Genomic DNA, 22,643 nt, shown 5'->3' with positions numbered 1-22,643 from the left:
ATAAAGTGTAGTGAAAATCCTACCATAAAATAAAGTATAGTGAAAATCCTACCCCAAAATAAAGTATAGTGAAAACCCTACCCCAAAATAAAGTGTAGTGAAAATCCTACCCCAAAATAAAGCACAGGGAAAGAAGTTTTTCGACGCCAAGGTTCATCTTTCAGTGTGAAAATGACCCACTTTTATATATATTTTCGTGGAGCTCAACTTTTTCAATAAAATGCTATCTCCTGTGTACCTCATTTATCCATACTAGATATAGTCACGAAACCTACGGAAACAAATTTGCACGGAAGTTGACGATTTTACCGTAAAAGTTGGTAAAGTTGTTCGAAGAACAAATCCCTTGTGTATTCATGACGAAACGTTTTCCTGAAATTCGACCAAAAACCACTGAAAGGAAATTTTGGACAATGCAGACAATTTCCATTTTTAAGATCAGGCGATTAATATCGGGTTTCAGTTCCGATTTCCTTCGTGTTTCATGATGTTATAACGATCAATATCCGTTTGTCAGAATAAATTGTTTCCTCTGATTGAGATGAGATTCTTAACGAACGACATCAAAGGGAAGGTCGTCAGTATATTCATGTCTGGACTTGATCACAACTGAAAACGACATTACAGGGACGTAAAACAACATGGAAACAGGGCTTAATGGGTTAGCGTTATGTTTGTCCTAACGAATCCGATTTCCCCAGCGACAAAATCTCATTGTAATTTCATTTTGCCATGGAGCCTATTTACTTAATAATTATGATTTAATGAATGTCTTTATCAACTCGTTATATGCAAGGGAATGACGTTGTTTGTAATGCAATTTATAAAAAATTACAAATTTTCTTGTCCATCTCAATCGGTTCCCATTCGCTCCTTCCCTATATATACAACAGTAAATTCTTTCCTTCTTTGAGTTTAAATTATAATTCTGTTGCCATATTAGTGTGTTTCATGTTTTTTTTATCTATTTCATCAGAATTGCAATAGCATATGTTGTCAGTTTACAGACACCAACTATCAACGTAATAGTTATATTGTGAGATAATTTCATAAGATTTTTCAGCTGTATAATGATATCATACAATACACAGTGTTGTTCACAGGCGAATAATGACCTAAATTTATCACCACCCAGTGCACTTTACACGTCAGTGCTAATAAGTGTCGCACAAGGTGTCATTTGTCTGATGAAATGATAATGTAACAGTTGGTTATGAAATGAACATTAATAACTAAAGGCCCCGTAACCTGATCGATCGGAGGATTAATACGAATTACAGAAATTACAAAAATTATATCACCAAATTACCACGAATAACGTAATTTAGGTGTCGTGAAAAATCCTGTTATACAATAACTGGCAATTTCGCAACAGTAAAATTGTAGTGTCATATGATAATAGGCTGGTCTCAACTGTACAACATTACAACTACACAACGCATCTGGATATGGGCGGCTCCATGCCCTTCAGCGATAGGCTAATCAGTGTCATGATGAATTCTACAAGTGTCGACCTTAGAACATAATGATATATTAGTGATGTAGTAGAGAAAATTCTATTCAAAAAGAAAATTAGACAATCCGTCGACAGTGAACAGTTAATTTAATGATGATCGAAACATTGGTAAAAGTTTTTAATTGGGCTAGTGGATGGGGTATTATTTTTAATCTAGAAAAGGCTGTGTCCTGAATCTTTTCTGGGCGGATCGATTCCAAGATGTTGCTTCCTGACTTGTATTTTAACAAATAAGTCATTAAATATGTTAGTAGTCCTACACATCTTGGTAACACATTTAACAGTGGCGCTAATTGGTTCAACCATATCAACCGTATGAGAAATCATACAAACGAATAAATATACTCAGGATGTTGGAATTTAAAACTGACAGAGAATCACTTGAGTTAATAAATAATGCATTTTGTCGTCCTATTCTGAAATACGCTGATATAGTATGAGCAAATTGTACGGAACGAGAATGCAGCATCAGGAAGTTAATCTAAATAGAGACAACACACATAACACCTGGTTTGAGGTACACGTCTATATAGTCTGGCCTGCTATCTCTAGTAAAACGGAGGCATGTAAATCAAAATATTCATTTTTTGTAATATTTAAAGACATAGAGGTTTATTGATTCAACCTAACGTTTTTTGATACTGATCATTATCCCCTTAGACACAACATACTCTTTGATGTGCCACTGACAAGAATTCAGCAATGCAACATAACTCCCCCACCCCCCCCCCCCCCAAAAAAAAAAAAAAAAAAAACCTTGTCCATTTTCCACGAGACATATATAAGTCAGTAAAAATACATTATGGAAACAGAAAGATAAACTTAATTCTTTGTCGACTAAGAACATAGTAATCTTAATTCGTATTTAGTTACTACTCACCTGGTAAATAGCGCTGCCTTTAATTGTGGACATCCTAAAGAGGGTTGTAATTATTTCTTCATCCGTTGTCCTCTCTCCTCTAATCAAAGACATCTCCTTAACTCTCTCTTTACTCTTAATGATGCCATAGCTCTGAATACACAAACATTTCTCAATGGTTCTCATGTACTTGATGCAAACTTGAATAAATGTTTAATCGTTTGTTTCTTATGTATGACAAACTATAGAACTGTGTTAAACATACATATATTAAGTAAAGTTTGCTCACTTCGAAACGCATGTATTAAAAGTTATGATTTTTTCTACTTTATTTTCAGAAAAAGCCCATGATTTTGCTATTTGCCATTGTGAACATGTTCGTGCCAGTGTTGATAATTGGACTTTGTTATTCAACTATCGTTGCTATGATATGGAGAAGAGGGAGACAAGGCGTGTTATTAAGGAAGCATGAACACACCGGTAAGATTATGATATTGTATGTTAACGCGAGTTTGAACTTTGATATTTAATAAATTGTCTTGCACGTGATGACGCAGATTAAACATCATTGACGATATCAGATGAAGGCCTTAAATAGTATATCATTATTCTTCCTGTGATTACACGGCAACCTTCTGCCGAACATGAATAACATTGATATTATTTTGGGCTTAACACACCCACATACAGCTTATTTTTCTAATACAGATCAAAACGGAAGATTAACATTGATCTGAAACAAGTATAATGGTATATATGTGTTTCGAATTTCTTCAAAAAGATAAGCAATAACAGAACATTACAGCATTGCCAGACAGAAGAAAATCAGACTTGTCCCTGTGTATTTTAGATCTATGGAATACGACCTTCTATCAAAACATTGACAAATGAGTCATCAGTCAAATCCTCAGTGCTTGATTAGTTATATATTTTATTTCAACACTAATTGCATAGCGTTACATGAAATAAAAGAAAAGCAAGGCCAAAACATGAACCATCGAAACACTTGATACCTTGAATGAGGCAAGGACAATGAGGTCGAATGTTTGATACAGGCAGGCGTAAGCAGACACATCCAATATGCAAATGTAGATCAATTCAATTATTGTCACGTGCCTAGTTGGAGATCGGAACTTAAACCAACGAAACTACTAGGCTTATTGAAGAATATAGTATAAACACATATCACTTTTAATCGCAATTAAAAATATATTGTGTCGTAAACTTTTCCGTCAGCTGTCGTAATTTCTCTTTGAGATTTCCATATACTGTAAAACGAGAACTTTTAACGCAGTTTTAATATTGGAGTTTTTCGCGCATAATAATTATATTGCTGAATTATCAAGAATGCTAAAATTTACATGTAGCATGTAAAGGCAACTGATTTCAAACTAACAACACTCATTGTCTATTGTGCAGAGAAATAATTTCAAAGTATTGGGAATTCTGTCATCTTGAACGATTTAGTGAATTGGTCATTGTTCTACCAGACTCTTATTCCTATATCGTGTTGAGGAAGAAATCATTCTCCTGTATGGGTCATTTCATTGTCAACAAGTAACAAGGGATATATTGAATCCAAGCGAAAATATGGGTGCAATAAGTCATGGATGACGAAAAATCATACAATAACAGATTAACTCCATACTTACCATCTCGAACACCAGTTTCTCAGTCGCCATACCCTATTCATTACTATCTGTAGAATTCACTGTTTCTGTTGAGTGAGTATTTCTCGATATTGGGAATTGACCCATTGTAGATATCAGTCTATCATTATCCACTATAGTGGACACAAGCATTATTTTTCTATGGAGATGATTTAAGGATTTTTAACTAAAAATCATCAAACTATAATATTGATATAAAAAGTCTGGTAACTTTATTTAATTTACGCACCATTGCTAGAGAAGAAATAAAAAATTGAGTACCAGAGAAAATCTTTGACTTATATTAGAGAAAAATTTTAAAAAGAAAAACCATAAGTGAATTGTAAATTCTGATTGAAAAAGTTTGAAGATGCAGGATATTAAAACCTGTTCATACACCAGATTTTTCCATCCCTAAGTGTATTGAATATGTATACTATTAAAACCATTCTATAAATGAAGCCTTTTCACCCAAATTATACTTCCAGTGTGTATTTTTCGAGGGATGTTTCTTTTTTAAAATGTCTCATATTGTGATAAGGAAATATAGAATTTAGTCACTGGAAATGAAATCTTTTCAAAGTAAAAGAGGTTTTACATTATCTTGGTAATAATGCTGCAATCTGTGTGAAATATGAGAAAAACAAGGATTTGAAATGACATTGTTATAAAGATAAAAAAAAACTATTGAGAGGGTATTGGTGTGTAGTCGACTATGGTAGCGAGTAATTTATAACCCACACCTTCCATTAGGTACAGGTGTGAAATATCCGGTACATGCTTTTACAACATGGTGACACATCTGAACAAAGAAGACAAAACAAGGATAACTATAGTTGTGATATTGTAATTTTACCTGTAAACCATGCAATCATGTCGAACTTATTGATCAAGTGTCACTAATAATAGATACCAGGATTTTCCCTACACACGCTAAATTTACATAGGCAAGACAACGTCCTCAACTCGCAGAACCCTAAATATCCACTGCGTCAAATCAAAGATTTTTACAGTAGGGATAGCTTCTCGAATATTTAAGGAACTGCGCGCATAAAAACAAAAGTTGAGCATAGAAGGATGTGCTTATCGGTAGATGGAGAGAATCTCGTCCGGAAATTGCATCAGCGGACCCTATTGAAAATAGTTACGACTGAAGAAGAAGTCTGTTGTGGCTTTGATTCCGAGATCTTTAGTTACTTTTCTGATGGAAACTATCAAACTCAAGGAAGACATTGTTTAGAAATTTAATCATCCCAGGATTGCATTTTCTGTGAAATACTAATCAGGTGGTAATGTTTGCTCCTTTTTTGCTAAGTGGCGACGGGGTTTGGTGCGGTTAGTTTGCTTAGAACGTTGGTTAGAGAGTACTTAACACTTATTTCAATATTTTGTTGGCATATGCTATAAGCTTTGCATTTGATTATTAATAAGGAGAATCGGTCGGACTGTCCTCCCTTTGAATTGGTAACTGCAGTTTTTAAAAGAAACATGATATGTGTCATGTAGTATTATACAGAACATGTTCATATTTTTGCCCTGTTTACATTGTGGTATATTTCAAGTCCAAATGATAATTATTTACATTTTAATATTTAAACTCCTGTGTACTACTTTCATCACAATGTCCGCCATTTTAATAATCTAACAGTTTTGTTCATGAATGGTATTTCGCATAAGAGACACTAGTCAGACGTCGATAATGAAACATATGAGACTTTTATTACATCAGAACTTGTATTCATATCCAAACAGTATAAGAAATCTTAACACGGTGATAACGTGTATCCAAATTTCTGCAAGCAACGTTTCCTGTGATCATGATTATTTCCAAATCCCAACAGACGGTCCTGTGTCAGGTACAAATGTGTCCTTTGCGCCGACTTCTCGTGAACTAATTGTCTCGATGGAGAAGTAAGACGTGAAATATATGATAAACATTCATATAATCTCCCATATGGCCTATTAATGGCATTCTCTTAATTCACATCTATCATTCGAGTTAGTGGTACTCCTGAAAACAGGGATTGTTAGATTGTCAGCTTCTTGACTGCTTTGACGTTCTTGTCGCTCTAAATATGCTCTTTCTGTTTTTGTTTAATCATATCCTGAAACTGATGTTCCATCAGTCTGACGACACTTTCTTTCTTCCTTGTTTGATTTTGATATTAAGTCTCATGAAGGGTTTTCCTATCCTACCCTTGATGTCCTTGAAGGTTATTCATAGGAATTAGAAAAAAACCAAAATCAGATGAACAAGATATGGCGAAGTCTAAGTGGTGTTGATTGCTATTACCTTGATTAGCAGTAAGAACAGGTTAGCCTCTTATCGGTTTACAGTTATCAGGTTTCGTATTATGCTTCTTTGTATGAATTATGATATTCCAGTGTGTTAGCGTTTTAGAATGGATCTAATAATATAGTGACACCATCATCAATTAACATTATGGTTTATTTTTATCAGTGTATTTGGTTCCATCACCAAAAGCTCAACTGGGTACCTTGTTACTTCTAGTTTTACTCTAAAACGATGCGCTATATATAGATAGCTACGTAAATAGTATTAGTCTGATTTATATAACAATCCATTCGACCCGATTCCATCATAACTGGACACATTTAAATAAGAAGAGTGTCAAGTAGCACTCTTCTTTCGTCAGCGACCCCAATTAGCTTGCAAAATATATGGCTTTCTTCCGACGATACTTGACAACGCCGGAATAGCAATACTTTCCATTAATCAGCACTTGTAACATATCATTCAGGTCATCATTATGGAGATATCTTTACACTGTAATAATAGAGAAACATTGGCTGTAAATATCAGAAATACACAATCGGATGCGGTACTCTGACATTTCCATTCTGGTAACCAACGAATGACAGGACATGTTTCAAACTATGTTGGCTGATATGAAATAATGCTCGTAGTCGATAACAAGTACGTCACGATTCATTCGCCGACAACAAGAGCATATTCTGTCAGTACTGAAAGCGAGATAGATAAAGGATAATTGTATTGACGTCAGATTTTGTAAAGCATTTTATTGCGTTGTTCCTTATTTTAGATTGGTGGACTGAACAACCTTAAACACATATTTGTATTTATACTGAAATGAGTGTAGAAAAGGAACACATATGAATACGTCAACAAAATAGTAATATTTCATATTTATAAGTTTTCAATGTCTTCTTAAATTCATGTTATATTGATTTTTTTATATTCAGAAAGAATTTTCAAAGCGAGTTTCGCTTTGTCTTAAAGTAATTTATTGTAGTCAAGACGGAACACAGATAAACCCTTATATTCATGATAAATTATATACATATTATTAATCATGAATTGTATTGAATATAATATTAAAGACATTGCATAAAGTCATTACCGTCACTAATTCAATAGTTGTGACTAGCCCTGTGGTATTTATATATATCATCTATGCTTTCGATCTCCTGTGGATGTGTCCTTGGTATCTAATACAGACTATCCGGCGAATGTACAAGAGTTTAAACAAAAGATGTAATCACTTTCGCATGAAATTTTCACCTGTCACATCTCATACTGAAAACATCAAAGATTAGTCACTTCACTAGCATAACCTGCTAGTTTCCCATGAGGTCTATAAGATCTTGCTTATAAAGTTCCAATTATCATGATTTTCGTGCAAGAAGTCGTCAACTGAAGGACAAACTCGTAATACAGGGTTTCAAAAGATGCAGATTGAGAAAAAAATTGCGGGTCAGTTTTACGATTGTGATCTCATTGAGAAATATTCTATTTCGGTGTATCATTTCAAGCTGCACGTGTTTGATGCTCGTTAGCTAGCCTGTTGGTCATGTTGCTGTATACCTTTACATCTGAGAAACATGAATCGACCAATGTTTACATGGCGGGTGTTGTGGATGAAGAAGAAGATGTTTACTATTACGGAACACCTGGTCTTAATGACCTTGTTTTTTCATGAATGTCCATGGAAATTTTTCTTTTGTTCATATTTTGCCTTATATTTATTGAATTTGAGTATGGATTACGATCATGTTGACATTCTGGTACTTTCTTGTTTTTCTTCTCTTTTGGTCTGGTCTTCACTCCCCTTCCTTTTCTTCTGACTCTACCTAAAGGAAACTTTGGTTTTGAGCCTGCATAGGATGTAACATGAGGGCCTATGGGCAACTTACTGATGGTAGAGCTCCATACTGTGCCTCAGTATTTACTCTGTAACTGAGATACCAGTTTACCTCAGTTTGTATTTCCTCCGTGCCTTTTTTCATCTTTAGATTTGGTCAACAGTCATTGTACAGCCATCCTGGTCTGGTCTGCAGTCAGGACCTCGACACTAAAGCTGTAATGTAATTCAATAATTTTTTCAGCTGAACACTCAACATCAACGATATCAGCAATAAACTCATTCAACAAAGCATATATGCAAATCAGACTAAAATAAAGAATATGCGTGAAATCCCTGTGCTGTTCTACATATGGCATACAACATTAAGCACGGGTTATATATAACAGAGATCACATACAACAGTTTTTTAAATCGGTCTCGTACACTCCACTTTTAGCAGATACAATTGTCACTATAAATTGCCTTAATAGCCTCGTCTCTGTCTGTCTAGCCCATCGAGCCAAAGAAATGTCAAATGCTACCATAAAGTTTGAAGGACAAGCTATGAAGAGGCCATATTACACGACTGCTTAGCAACTAACGACACAAATAAGAAGAAATACACATTAAACAATGAATATGGGTTTCAACTGTCAACGGGCAAATGGTATGGCGGCATATCTGTCAACACCAATAATAAACCAGTGTTAACAATAACCTCAATACTTTCGAGGTGAAAATATGCCATCAATTATCACTGATGTCACAGTACATGAAGATGTATCTCAAAGTCACGTCGGTAGTCGAATAACGAAATTACAAAATATAAACACGACGATGTTGAATGTTTACTCATCATTATTGTTCCGCGAAATAATCCATAACATTTATAGCCAAATTAATGTTATCATTTTCCAGGTGGAAAAACGTTAATCTTTCTATAGACAGATACAAATAACACAACAATAACGATGAAATAATTTTTATTTGCCATAAATACGTTTTTAAACTATCTTAAAATGGCGACCCTAAGAAGCCTGTGTGTAACATTACTGCTATTACTGCGAGTTCGTTTCATATGTGAAACAGACGTTAGTTGAAATAATGTGTTGTTGATTCCAGACTTATCCATCAGACAATTGTCAACACAACGTTATTTATGTTATACAAAATTTGGCGTAGCTATGGCCGATACTCTTCATTACATACTCCCGCGGACGAAGGAATAGAAATAGCAAGTGTCACGCTCTTCCGGCTTAGGTTACCCAGGTTCGTGTCTAGATGTACATCTTAATGTAGAAAATGTCGATGGTCGGACCCATGGCAATCCATTTCGCTGGATATATGGCTTCACTCATGTATCGTCGTGATCGCCATTTGTCACAGCAAATAAAGATTTAACTATATATACTGTAGAATTATTTAATGTCCTGAGCTGTTTGACGAGGTCAATTTACAATTTATACATACAAATTCACCGCTATTTTTTTCATCCCAGTGACAAATATACAACGTTACATGATTCCGCTTCAAAAGTACGAAATATTTTATAATTTTATTTCAATTTCACTGACTAGGCAAAACATAAGACACACACACATATATATATATGAATTCTGTGTGCGTTGTTAAAATTCTATTTAAGCTACATGTCAAAAATAAATATGATAATATATCATATAAAAGTTGTCTTGAATTATTACAATTATGTAGAAGAGATATCAATGCTATATGTTTTCCAGGGCAGAATCGCATGAATATATGTCTCGTTGGTGTTTTTGCAAAACTGAAAAAAAGTTTTCTGCATGTGAATAAACTTTGTTTTATAGTGACAAGGAAATATCATTATAACAAATTGAAAAATAACCGCCGATAGTATTGATGACGACACTTTTGTGTATACAGTACCTGCTCTCAACGATTGATATTATATGTTTCTCATTGTTTTTGTTTTGTCTGAAATTGTAATACGGCCAGTCGACAATGGTAGTAATATCAAAAAATGCGTTTGAAAATTAAAAAGTCATATCTAAACCTAATTTACAAACAATCGAATACGCAAAATCAATGACTAAACGTGTCCATAGCAAGCAAGTATATACGTACGTCTCGAAAGACCAAACAAAGGGTGTGCTTTCAGGTCCACTCTTCGGATGCAGCATGTTTCTCCTGAATTATATTTTTGTCAGTTGAAAAACGGTTTTATGTTGTTATTTGTATCTTTGCTGTAGATTTAAAATCGTTAGAAGATAGTGCTATATCTTCCAGATGTAAGGAATTGAAGCACATGATCTGTATTCACTTACTTGCAGCTTCATATCAGAAAAAACCTTTTAACGCATGTCATCAGCAGCGTTATACGGCAAGGAAATTCCACGAACAATTTCCATGTGTCACTAATTCATCCGTGATCGATGAGCGTATGAAAAGCACTTATGTATGGAAGATAATTGTATTAAAAAGGCTTTTCTGATATGAAGCGTAACAGGTACGTGATTTCTTACCTAACTTTTCTGGCAAATTAATGTCTCTTTTTTATAGCAATATTTCAAAGTAATTGAACAAGTTACATGATGGTCCCTGTTCCACTGTCAAAACTGAACGAGATTTTAATGACACCCAGCTCGTTGTTAGTATGATTTCCGAGAGAAGTTGATTCTTTTCACGCCAGTGTGCCTTCTATGCTTAATTTTAGAGAATTGGTGATATGAATCGGCTGTAAGATAAGCTCCATTAAAGTGGAAACCATTGTGAAATTATCTAATTGTGTCATTATGACAAAATAAACCTTGTTAAAATGTAGCCTAAAGCATTTAACTCGGGTTATATGGTTTAGATGAAATATTGAGTAAACATTTTGGGCTTTCATATTTTCTGTTAGCAGGAAGAGATAGGATATACAAAGGCTAGATTTATTTGTCCCAACATCGATGTGCACGGCTGATGCGAAAAGCTTACTGAACAAATGTATTTGTCATTGGGATAATCAGTTGATAAAATTATCATGGAACCTTAGTAAAGTTTTAAATAATCACATACAGGCATATAAATCACGATGTCTTCTTTAAATATGCGACAAATGATATTCGGAATGTTTCGATCTATTGGCATACGCCTAGTATATTTAGGATATTCATACAAAACAAAATATCGTGATTTTAAATAATAAACAGCCGTAACGTGTGACATTAAAACAATGATAAAACCTGTATATCTACAATGCAGCGTGGACTAGATAAATAATTAAATTAAGAAAGACGATGTCCCCGTTATAATCATTGTCATTTCATGAAAAAAAATGGCATGCCAGTTGTCTTATTAACACAATGTTATCTGCATTTCATTGGTGTGACACGATAATCTCATTAGTTGCTCTGCTTCAGCCCTCAGTCTGAGATTGATTAACAACACGCATAATGACGTAAAGATTTTATATTCTATGAATATTTTAATAGTGACAACACAATATTACAACGAATTTTCTGCATAAATGTAAATTTGGCGAAACGAATAATACGACCAGGTGTTCCGGTGGATAATGCTGCCTCAGATTCATCAGATTCATCAACAATATTCTTCATGTTAAGCAATGCCAGCTTCTCAAAAGTAAGAATGAGGTAAACTAGAACAGGACTTCAATGAAGACTGACGGGCACCATAATCGTTTGCGACATGTAAACACCAAAGATTGGGAATGAAGTGTCTCCTATTCAAATGTAAAATTAACGATAGGGAAATTGACCGCTTGGTAGAAAACTATTGCTGTGGGTTTCGTTGTAGGAAATGATCAAAGTAAATGGTTGTTATAGAAGTGTTTGTCGTGTCCTTTATTTCCTATTCTGGTGAAAATATATGATGGACATGATCAATAAATCTCTTGTTATTTAAAGGCTAAACGTTATCAATATATTTAAAAGTGAAATTGAAGGACTTTGCAAAGTCTACCTGTTTTGGTAAGCTCTTCTATAAGTTCAGCCCCGTAAAAACAGTCGAGGGGCAAAGCTTGAGTGCATAATTATCCCAGTAGTCTGTTAGACAACCAGCAAACCCGTCGAAGATGATGTCAAGTAAAAATTCGACCGAAAGCAGTTTCTTTCAATATACTCATCAGGAAATCAATACAAAAACACTCTTACGCTTTTAAACTATTTCTACTTATTTTGTCAATCTCTCACTTGTATCTACAGAAAATAGAAAATACAGAAAATTAAAAAAAAAAAAAACGAAAACAAAAAATCATAATCTAAACATACCCTGACAATATCGCATGCTTAAAGTATAGGCTAGTTTCATGTTTCTTGTGCCCTTCCAGAAAATCTGGTCAGCTTCATATGTTTTGCGCCTATGTATGACAAAAGCGGAGATAAACACGATTGTACCAGTTCCCTTTATAAAGTAGAGGTTAATTCGCTATCGAAATGAAAAAAAAAGATGACATTTATTATAACAGAAATGTTTGGCAAATGTGAACATTCTTTATAAGAAAACTTAATTAACACCCTGAATCATGAAGGACGGGGAAATAGGACGTCAACACAAAAATACACATTAATTCCTGACATTACTTATACTACAGATCGGGAACCATTTACTTCATAATGCAGAGCGTGATCATAAAACATTCAATTGAACTTCTCAGCATTAGCCCATAACGACTCTTGAGTTCGAAATCATGACGAGAAACATTTCAAACAAAAAATTAATCCAATTTTTTAACATCCAAAGATTTCACCGCTAAATATCAATATATTACATGTTTAAATATTTATCTATCTTTAGTGCTTGACAGAAAAGAAAAGTGATTTATCAATTCTTGTGTTGAAGCCATCCAAGTGAAGATTAATGTGTTATTTGGTATCAAGGTGTGGTTCGGTGAATGTTTCTGTAAACTAGTAACCAGTTTTACAAAAATATATGTGAATCACGGTTAAGTATTCAGTTTGTCTTAGGCTTTGTTGAACGTCTGTAAATATCAATATGATAACGTTATCAGACTCATCAAAATAATCCAATGCACGTCACAACGTATATAAAATATAAATAATTTAACGATATATATATGACTGTGTCACAAATCAACAGAGTAGTTAGTAAAAAAACATCAATTTTATCAATATATTGACGTTGTATTGCTATCTATGGGGGCTCTCGCCATTGTCGCTATCACACAGTACACATGCATGTGTTAGATCTGCCTACGCTTCTTCTCCAACACTATTTAGGTTACGTTATGTGCAGTGAATGTGATTTATAATCATCAGTTTATCATCCATCTTTCATATCATCATCATCATCATCATCGTCATCATCGTCATCATCATTATCATCATCATCATCGTGATCATCATCATCATCATCATCATCATCATCATCATCATCATCATCATCATCATCATCAATCATCATCATCATCATCATCATCATCATCATCATCATCATCATCATCATCATCATCATCATCGTCAGCATCATCATCATTATATATAAAAAAGCGGAAAAATGACACTGTACATGCATATAAAACGTTATAACTTTGAAAGTATATAAGAAATCGCCAAAAAGTTTTCAACAGGGTTTTATCTGATCTTTACTTAACACAAGCTTAATTGATATGGTTATTGCATCAGAAGTGTCTTGGATAGAGATCAGATTTCACAGACAATGTTAAGCTCATTGTTACGTGTGTATATACCATTGGAAACGATGCATGCATGGCAACGATTCATCATTGATGTGACAAGTTTGCCGAAATTAGCTGGTGAATACCATTCCATATTCTCACAAGCACACGTGACAGACCAGTTAAGGCAAAGGCTGATATTGGAGGCGGCGTGAGCAACGCTGTATCTCATCCTACAAATGTTCTATAGGCGACATATCCGGTGACAATGCCGCCAGGACAGCACATACACATTATTCTGGATCAAGAAGTCGATGACGGCCAGCGGGACGTTACGTTGCTGACAAATGGAAGGGCATGACGCCGGATGACTTCGTCAAGGTATCTGATAACTGAACTGTGCCGTCCACAACCAAAAGTGCTGCTCTGTCACGGGGTGAGATGCCATCCAATGGAAACGTTCACCAACACGACGGTACACTCTAGAACGACCATCGCTGCTCTCAAGATGAAACCTGGACTCATCCGTGAAAAGAACACGTGCCCAGTCCTGCCGCGTGAGGTGTATGTGTCGCCTACACCAAGCTAAAGGTGTTACAGAATGACGTTGCTGGATAACAGGACGTATGACTGTATGTTGTGGACGTAGGCCTCCTTCAAGTAATCGATAACGTACCGTTTGGGGACTTTTCTTCTAAGGCCAGGAATACTTTTAGCTGTCAAAGAAGCAGTTCTGAGTCGTTCGAGAAGATGAACGATCCAGACGTACGTATCCTGGCGATTAGGCATAAGGTGTGGACGCCCTGACGGGAGCCGATCTCTGGTGGTCCCACAAGGCGTATATAGTATTTTGGTGCACACCATCATTGTATGGCAACTTCAGTAAGACTTACACCATCTTCAAATTTGCTTACAGCGCGGCATCTGTCAGTTTCATTCAACCTTGACATGGCGTATCAAAGACGTTTTTCAAACGTTTTGTGTGTTACAAGTATTTACAGTAGCTTTTACACAGGGGTAGGCGACAAATGTGTTTACGATTGACTGCTGGTCGAAAACGAACATGAAAACGAAGACGTGGGTCAGACAGACAAACTGCCTGTGCAATTCATTCACTGACCAGTGTATATGACTGAGAAGCACACTCATCTTACCTGTGTAAAGTTTCACGCTTTAATCAATAAAAATGTCATCATGCACAGTTCTTTTCCCCTAGGGTATATTTATAAATCACCTCTTAACTTTATTAATTCACTAAATCACACTTGTCACATATTTTGCACAGAGAGACAGCACATAGAGCCCTAATTACCTAAAATGAGAGAGAGAGAGAGAGAGAGAGAGAGAGAGAGAGAGAGAGAGAGAGAGAGAGAGAGAGAGAGAGAGAGAGAGAGAGAGAGAGAGAGAGAGAGAGAGAGAGAGAGAGAGAGAGAGAGAGAGAGAGAGAGATATATTAACAAAACAAAGGGAAAGCAAAAGAATTACTAATGAACAACGAGTATTTTCCCAACGGAGTTTATTACGATCTCTTTTTCAGTTTTATTTTAGTTAGTTCAATGTGATGCTACATTCTTTGAGATACTTTAGTACAGATTTTACTAAATGATTTTACATTGTGACCAGACAGAAAGGTTAATAATCACTGTAATTTTCCATTTCAGTGAAATCGCACTGTGATGTATACACAGCCAATCGCCTGAAACCTAACTCAGGAATCATTCACAGGGCAAAGGTCAAGACTATCAAAATAACATTCGTCGTGGTCTCAGGTATGTTTATTAATCACTGAAAGTGCCAAGCATTTATGTCAAATGTATCATTTTAGCATGTTATATTTATCTTACTTTATATGACATGACAAAAGTATGTCCATGACGTAATGTGGACTCATAAGAAAAACAAACCCACACCACTGTTTGTACCCTCGCATAAAACTGTTTATTTCGCCCTAAAGATAAATATTTCATATCTAACACAAATCCTTAGGCTTTTGTTTTTTTCTGTTGGTTAAAGATTAATGTGCGTCAAAAGCTTCAAAGCTTCTTCGGTCTTGGAAGTTAAAAAATTGTTTTCTCGATGTTTTGAAAAAGTCCTCTTTTGATGGTATACTAGACTTACACCTGTAGATAATATGGACTGTCTTATCATAAAAATACAGCAACTTAGCGACAACGTCCATTTTACTTAAAACAATATCTATAATACATTTAATATTTAAATAAGTAAGTATAAAAAGTTCTCCAAATGGGATTCAGATCGGAACATTACCACCTAAGATGAGCGTAATTCCTTGGTATCGAGTAGTAAATTACCAATCTCTCAATTTTTAATAACTTGATACCATTTTCACGTTGGATTCTGGTTCATAGTAAGAATATAGTTGTTTTGAATAATATGTCTTAGTGGGCTTTATCAACGTTCGTATAAGTGTTATTTTCTAGTGATGTCTATTTGTATCGATAGTCATTTAGTTGATAAACCAAATTGGCTGCGAAAATTTATGTTATGCTTTTTCATGTTCAAAACTCTTCCTAACCAAAGCTAAAAACACATTTCTCCATTGGCCATTGAAGTATTGTGAGATTTTTGTCATGTTTTGTAACGTAAGAGATATGTTTAAGTTTCCATTTTTTTTTTTTTTTACATCATCAACAATTTTCAGGGAGGTGTATTTTGTAGATCGAGTGATTTCATCCTTAATACCAAGGAGTTTATTTTCCAGTTTTTCACTTTTTCTTCCTGCCTTGGTTTTATCTAAAATCTTATATAGTAAAAAAAAAGGAAATTTTATTTTCATTTCTTCTGCATTACTATAATTTTCGTAAACAAAAATATAAACTCAGAATTGACTTATTGACTGCTATTTATGAATGCAAGTCATACATCTTATCGAAAAATTTAATGTACGAGTTCAATAAATTCGAGATTTGCCCTATACTATGTATATGTTTTGGATAGAAGCATTGCCACAGTAGAGAAAAATGTCTTTTTCAAAATGTTGTGGTTAATCAATTTCTAATCACTGTCCTTTTAGCAAAATTGATTAGTTTAAGATATAGTTAACAGTAGATGTTGTAAATCCCTTCCGATTCGAATCTTTGATCAAGAGTTTTCAGAGGTAAATCTTCAAATTTTAATTGCTAAAGTAATAATCAAGTGTGTTAAATGTATTTTTTTCAAATTCTAGATCTTCTCGCAGTTTTATTTGTTTTAACCAATGTCAGTGATATCAGAAGATGTCTACGTATATTAACTGTAGTAATATATGAAATCATAAGACATAGAGTCGGACAATAAGAAATTAGCCCACTAAAGAGATGGCTAAAGTTCACACCTGTCCAGGTAAACTGCCTTCGAGATAACTGACCATATTCACTCATATTATAAAATGTTACGTTTTTTTCAACAGATATTGTTAAACTGAATTGTAAAACTCTGATTTTTATAATAATCATTGAAGGTGGTTATATTTGTTTGTGATTTTGAACAAGGATATTGATGCTATCACGGATTAAAATTCGATATGTACCGTAATATTACGGACTAGTAAATGTGTTACGTATATGTAGACTACAACAGATACCTATATAACTATGTTTGCACGGATCTCCGAGTAAAACAGTTCCTACAAAGTCCGTATTAGTACAGAGTGTAATTTGATAAAATCACTAATCCATGACTGTCCCATTGTTCTTGTGGGCTCTCGTGGCTACGACTCGATAAACGCTAAGGGGACGTAACCCAGGGTATCCCGTAGAAATAGCTCCATTTTGGTTTTCTTTTAATATTTCAAATCGTTTCGGATTTGTTTAAAATATTAATATCTCCATAAACAGGGACAGATGTTGAAATGTTCTATAATATTAATCGATGGTTATACACTAGAGGTCAGTATATCTATTCTATTTCGCACCAGTTTGACGGTTTTCTGGTTTCCTTTCTTGATATCTTGTCAGTAACTGTATATATTCCACTCATCAGACGAATAATAAAAAGTGGTTAAGTGCATTTGTAAAATGACCTGTTCTAACAACAGCAAGTGAATAACAGACAAATGGATAGATTTATGGAAAGTTGCAGGATATGTGAATGGGTGAGTTAAGTTGATGTGTTGGTGTGTAGAGGGGTGAATAGATAAGTGGATGGGTGAGTTACGTGGATGTGTGGGTGCGTTGAGTGGATGTATAGATAAGTGGATGGGTGAGTTAAGTGGATGTGTTGTCGCGTTGAGTGGGTGAATAGATAAGTGGATGGGTGAGTCTAGTGGATGTGTTGTCGCGTTGAGTGGATGTATAGATAGGTGGATGGGTGAGTTAAGTGGATGTGTGGGTGCGTTGAGTGGATGTATAGATAAGTGGATGGGTGAGTTAAGTGGATGTGTTGTCGCGTTGAGTGGGTGAATAGATAAGTGGATGGGTGAGTTAAGTGGATGTGTGGGTGCGTTGAGTGGATGTATAGATAAGTGGATGGGTGAGTTAAGTGGATGTGTTGTCGCGTTGATATGAATAGATAAGTGGATGGGTGAGTGTGTGGGTGCGTTGAAGTGGATGTGTGTTGTCGCGTTGAGTGGGTGAATAGATAAGTGGATGGGTGAGTTAAGTGGATGTGTTGTCGCGTTGAGTGAGTGAATAGATAAGTGGATGGGTGAGTTAAGTGAATGTGTTGTCGCGTTCAGTGAGTGAATAGATAAGTGGATGGGTGAGTTAAGTGGATGTGTGGGTGCGTTGAGTGGATGTATAGATAAGTGGATGGGTGAGTTAAGTGGATGTGTTGTCGCGTTGAGTGGGTGAATAGATAAGTGGATGGGTGAGTTAAGTGGATGTGTTGTCGCGTTGAGTGAGTGAATAGATAAGTGGATGGGTGACTTAAGTGGATGTGTTGGTGCGTTGAGTAGACGAATAGATAAGTGGATGGGTGAGTTAAGTGGAATGGGTGAGTTAAGTGGATATGTTGTCGCGTTGAGTGGGTGAATAGATAAGTGGATGGGTGAGTTAAGTGGATGTGTGGGTGCGTTGAGTGGATGTATAGATAAGTGGATGGGTGAGTTAAGTGGATGTGTTGTCGCGTTGAGTGGGTGAATAGATAAGTGTTGATGGGTGATTAAGTGGATGTGTTGTCGCGTTGAGTGGATGTATAGATAAGTGGATGGGTGAGTTAAGTGGATGTGTTGTCGCGTTGAGTGGGTGAATAGATAAGTGGATGGGTGAGTTAAGTGGATGTGTTGGTGCGTTGAGTGGATTTATAGATAAGCGGATGGGTGAGTAGCTAGGCTAGCAAAAGAAAGCAAATTGTAACATTCATTTCTTTAAATCACAAATGAAATTTTTAAAAACTTCATCTTAGGTCCTGTTATCATCAAACTGTTGGTATGCTTACACAATAATCTGAGAGTGGCATTAAAGCATACAGCTGTAAAAGTATGGTCTGTATTGTTCATTACATAGGAGAACTCAAAGAACCATCGAGGGATGCTAAAAGAATATTGTAATACCAAGAACGTATAAAATCTCTATTGGATTAAAACACAAATGACTCATCACATCAAAAGAGATATACAATTTATTGAAAGCTTAAGAGCATGACAAATAAATGACGGTGATTGATTATTGTTTTCTCTTTTCAATTTGTTTTTTGCCTTCTTTCAATTTATGATCAGACAGGATAGCATCAAACAATGTAGACATCTCCTATTGTTTTGTTCTCTTTATGTTTTAACATGCTTGATTACTTCTGTTCACTATTGTAAGCTACATTGCTCTATGGAAATTAAAGGCCTTCAGCAATGATACGCCAAACCAGTCGTGAAAAATAATACGTCTTTCGTTCCAAGCTAATTATGTTTCTGGTACATTAAACAGGATTCTTTTAGATATCAATGATATTCTAGAATAATCAAGTTCAGGTAAAAAGAAGCTTGTAAAAAGGTTTAAAGTTAAAGTTTGAATTTCATATATCATTTTTACTGTCCCGAATACATAAATTTAGATCAACACTAGCTTGAGAACAATGAATCCGGCAATAATAAAGTTCCTTTTATTGGAACAAGAAAGTGAAAACGTTTTATCTGTCATCTATCATTTTTTATTATTATTCTGGTGAACTCAGAGAACTTGTAGAGATAAAGACCTTCTACACATCATTATAATTACGACACTAACACACAAGATCATAATATAGTGTAATTTGTACATGGAATTGGATGTAATGCACTATACCGAATACCATAGGATAAGTGGATAAAACACAAACAAGTGAATATCACCTTTCAATACAATGGAAAAGTGTCAAACAATGAAGTAAACAGCATCATACAGTGTTTCATCCTTCTAGGACTTGGCAGTGATGTTATGAGCCTAAATTATGAAACCTTGGAAGAGAATGAGGAAAAACAAAATTGATTAAAAAAATGTGAATCTTTAGATAGGGGGTCACTTTTCCCAGAACTGAATCAATTTTACTTTTTATATATCTGGTAATTAACATTATTGTATTCTGAACATAAAAAACATAATTTCGATTGGATGCGTGAATTGCTGAATTCAATATTCATATTTCCATTCGTGATTCAAACACAATTCGATGAATGTATGGCAAAATAACAACAAAAGAGATAGTGTAATGAAAATAAGACCAGGTGTTCAACAAGGGTAACAGTTTATTACTTTGTCGATGAAACACGCCGCGTGAACCTAGGCCAATCCAAGTAATGTCACGTTCGCAAATGATAACCTTCCATAACCTGCATCTCTCTTAACTCTTTATTATTAGTTTTCTAATCATAGGTCCGCTTACATATTTACTCGAATCTTATGTGAAGAGTTTGACATGTGATAGACTGACCTTTACACACAGGTCGGGTGGCGTCAATAAAGCTGAAGAATGATATCCCTCAGGAAAACCTGATGTTGCTTTCCTTGTACTTTCTCAAACAGTTAAAATTGAATCTTCTTTTTGTTTAAACATGTATTATAGTTTTGTTTTATTAGGCTTGAGATTGAATAAATCTAATGCGTTGTTAATAAGTACACACATGCTAAATCTGCGTATAAAATAGCTTAACAAGTGTTAAATATGTCTTCAACAAAAACCTAATGTTTTCCTTACCAACCTCACAAAAATAGCACGATATGGCTATTCTATGTTCATCAAGGTGCGGTTGTAGTTATTTTCTGTCTTGAAATTCAGTGCACATCAATTAGTACTAATTAATATCTTCACCTGTCTCTGATACAACATTCGGTGTTAAGACATATCCACTGCCGAGCTAGATCGCAATTAACAACTTTGTAGAAAATCACAACAAAATGACATTATCTCAACTAAATTATAATTCAAATTTTAAATTGAGAAAAATGAGGGTAAATTATCAAAGAAATACAGATTTACACGGAGGTACTTGAAAAACAAATCGAGAATAAGAACAAATTTTCCTGAAGGGATAGCGTTTTGCACTGTATAAACACGAGAAAAGTATATGTTTCAAACGAGAAACAAAATTTTCACAACCACATCGGAAGTAACACGAATGACGTATAGATAAATATGACGTCATTTCATTATTATAGATTAATATTTCTTCGTGTGATTCCTGACTTATATTATATCCATTCCTGTGTCTGTGTGTTAGGATGTGAATGAGGATTTATCTGTTACATATTGGTAATTGTGAGTTACCTCCCTTGTTTGTATTCTGTACAAATATGTTCTTTTCTTTTTTCACGGAACGTTTTCTTTATATAGATTAGTATTCTTCTACTCCGTTTGTCATCCATGGAGAGAATTGATATAGGTTTTGTCTGTCATTCGATCCATTTGACCATAACATCTAACAATAAAATTCATCGAAACGAACAAAAAACAACAAACAAACAAACAAAATATATAAACCTTATCCTTATGATAAGACGCTAATAAATTTATTTTGAAAAAAAAAAACCCCAAACAAACAGATCTGCTTTGATGATAAAGTGTAAATGAGGATTTAATTTTTTCCTCTGACTCATCAATAAAGAATTAAGCATTACAACAAATATACAAATGTTCGATCAGTCAGTTAAAACCTATTGTTTTAACTTTTCCGTCTTACTTCATTGAATTACTTTTTTTATGGGGATATGTGTTAAAGTTGAAAGAAGCTACTTCTTACTTGTACGACACGTCAGTGACCAAAGGACAGTCGAGGATAACCAACGCGGTTATTCTAAACTATTTCTACACCTTTTTACAGTTATATCTTAATGTATTAATTGATACATAAAATGTTGAAAAAAAAACTTCCAATACTTTGTTTTAATCGAGTTTTCCTTTTCTATTTTCAGTTTTCCTTGTTTCCTGGGGACCATTTACGATCTACACAATATTGATGGTATATCACGTGATCAACTTGAATGGATCATTTTTCATCTTTATGACACTTGCACCACTCAACAGTGTGGCTAATCCCATAGTTTACCTCTTTTTTAACCACCGACTTTTAAGAAAAGGAAAGCAGCCACGAGATACAAATGGTATCAGTATTAAAGCAACATTCATCACACATATCCGACGTGACTCGGAATGGTCAAAAACAATGCAGATGTCTCGGTTGAACTGACTGTCAATCAATTTTCTCAAATATTGTTTTACCTCGATTTCCCGTAAATGCTTTAATTTGTTTGAGTATTGATTAATGTTTTAAAAATTGTCATCGCTCTATTACATGTTAAAGTCGTTTGAAATGATTCCGATTTTCCATGATGTCATCATCCTTGTATTAATGTTTTTGAGAACATTGTACACGTATTTGATTGAATTATAAATTTGATATATCTTAGTTTAACATGTATGCCTTATTTATTGACATGAATTCATCATTTGTATCACTTGCTCAATCATAAAGGACGTTGTATGAATT

At 34.7% G+C, this 22,643-nt stretch overlaps 1 protein-coding gene across 1 annotated transcript in view; it reads left to right on the top strand.

Annotated features, from left to right (window-relative positions):
* LOC132555430 (cardioacceleratory peptide receptor-like) overlaps positions 1 to 22,343 on the top strand; it is a 39,144-nt gene extending 16,801 nt beyond the window's left edge. The window contains exons 4-6 of the mRNA XM_060219778.1: positions 2,714 to 2,855; positions 15,412 to 15,519; positions 22,069 to 22,343. Coding sequence (XP_060075761.1) covers positions 2,714 to 2,855; positions 15,412 to 15,519; positions 22,069 to 22,343 — 525 coding nt within the window. The remainder of the gene's footprint in view (positions 1 to 2,713; positions 2,856 to 15,411; positions 15,520 to 22,068) is intronic.
* The last annotated feature ends 300 nt before the right edge of the window (positions 22,344 to 22,643 follow it).

Source organism: Ylistrum balloti, unplaced genomic scaffold (assembly GCF_031769215.1).
Source record: "Ylistrum balloti isolate Yb309-2 unplaced genomic scaffold, AGI_CSIRO_Ybal_v1 Utg370488, whole genome shotgun sequence".
NCBI classification, from domain to species: domain Eukaryota; kingdom Metazoa; phylum Mollusca; class Bivalvia; order Pectinida; family Pectinidae; genus Ylistrum; species Ylistrum balloti.
The sequence above is the reverse complement of the archived record's forward strand: the minus strand, read 5'-3'. Positions and strand labels throughout refer to the sequence as shown.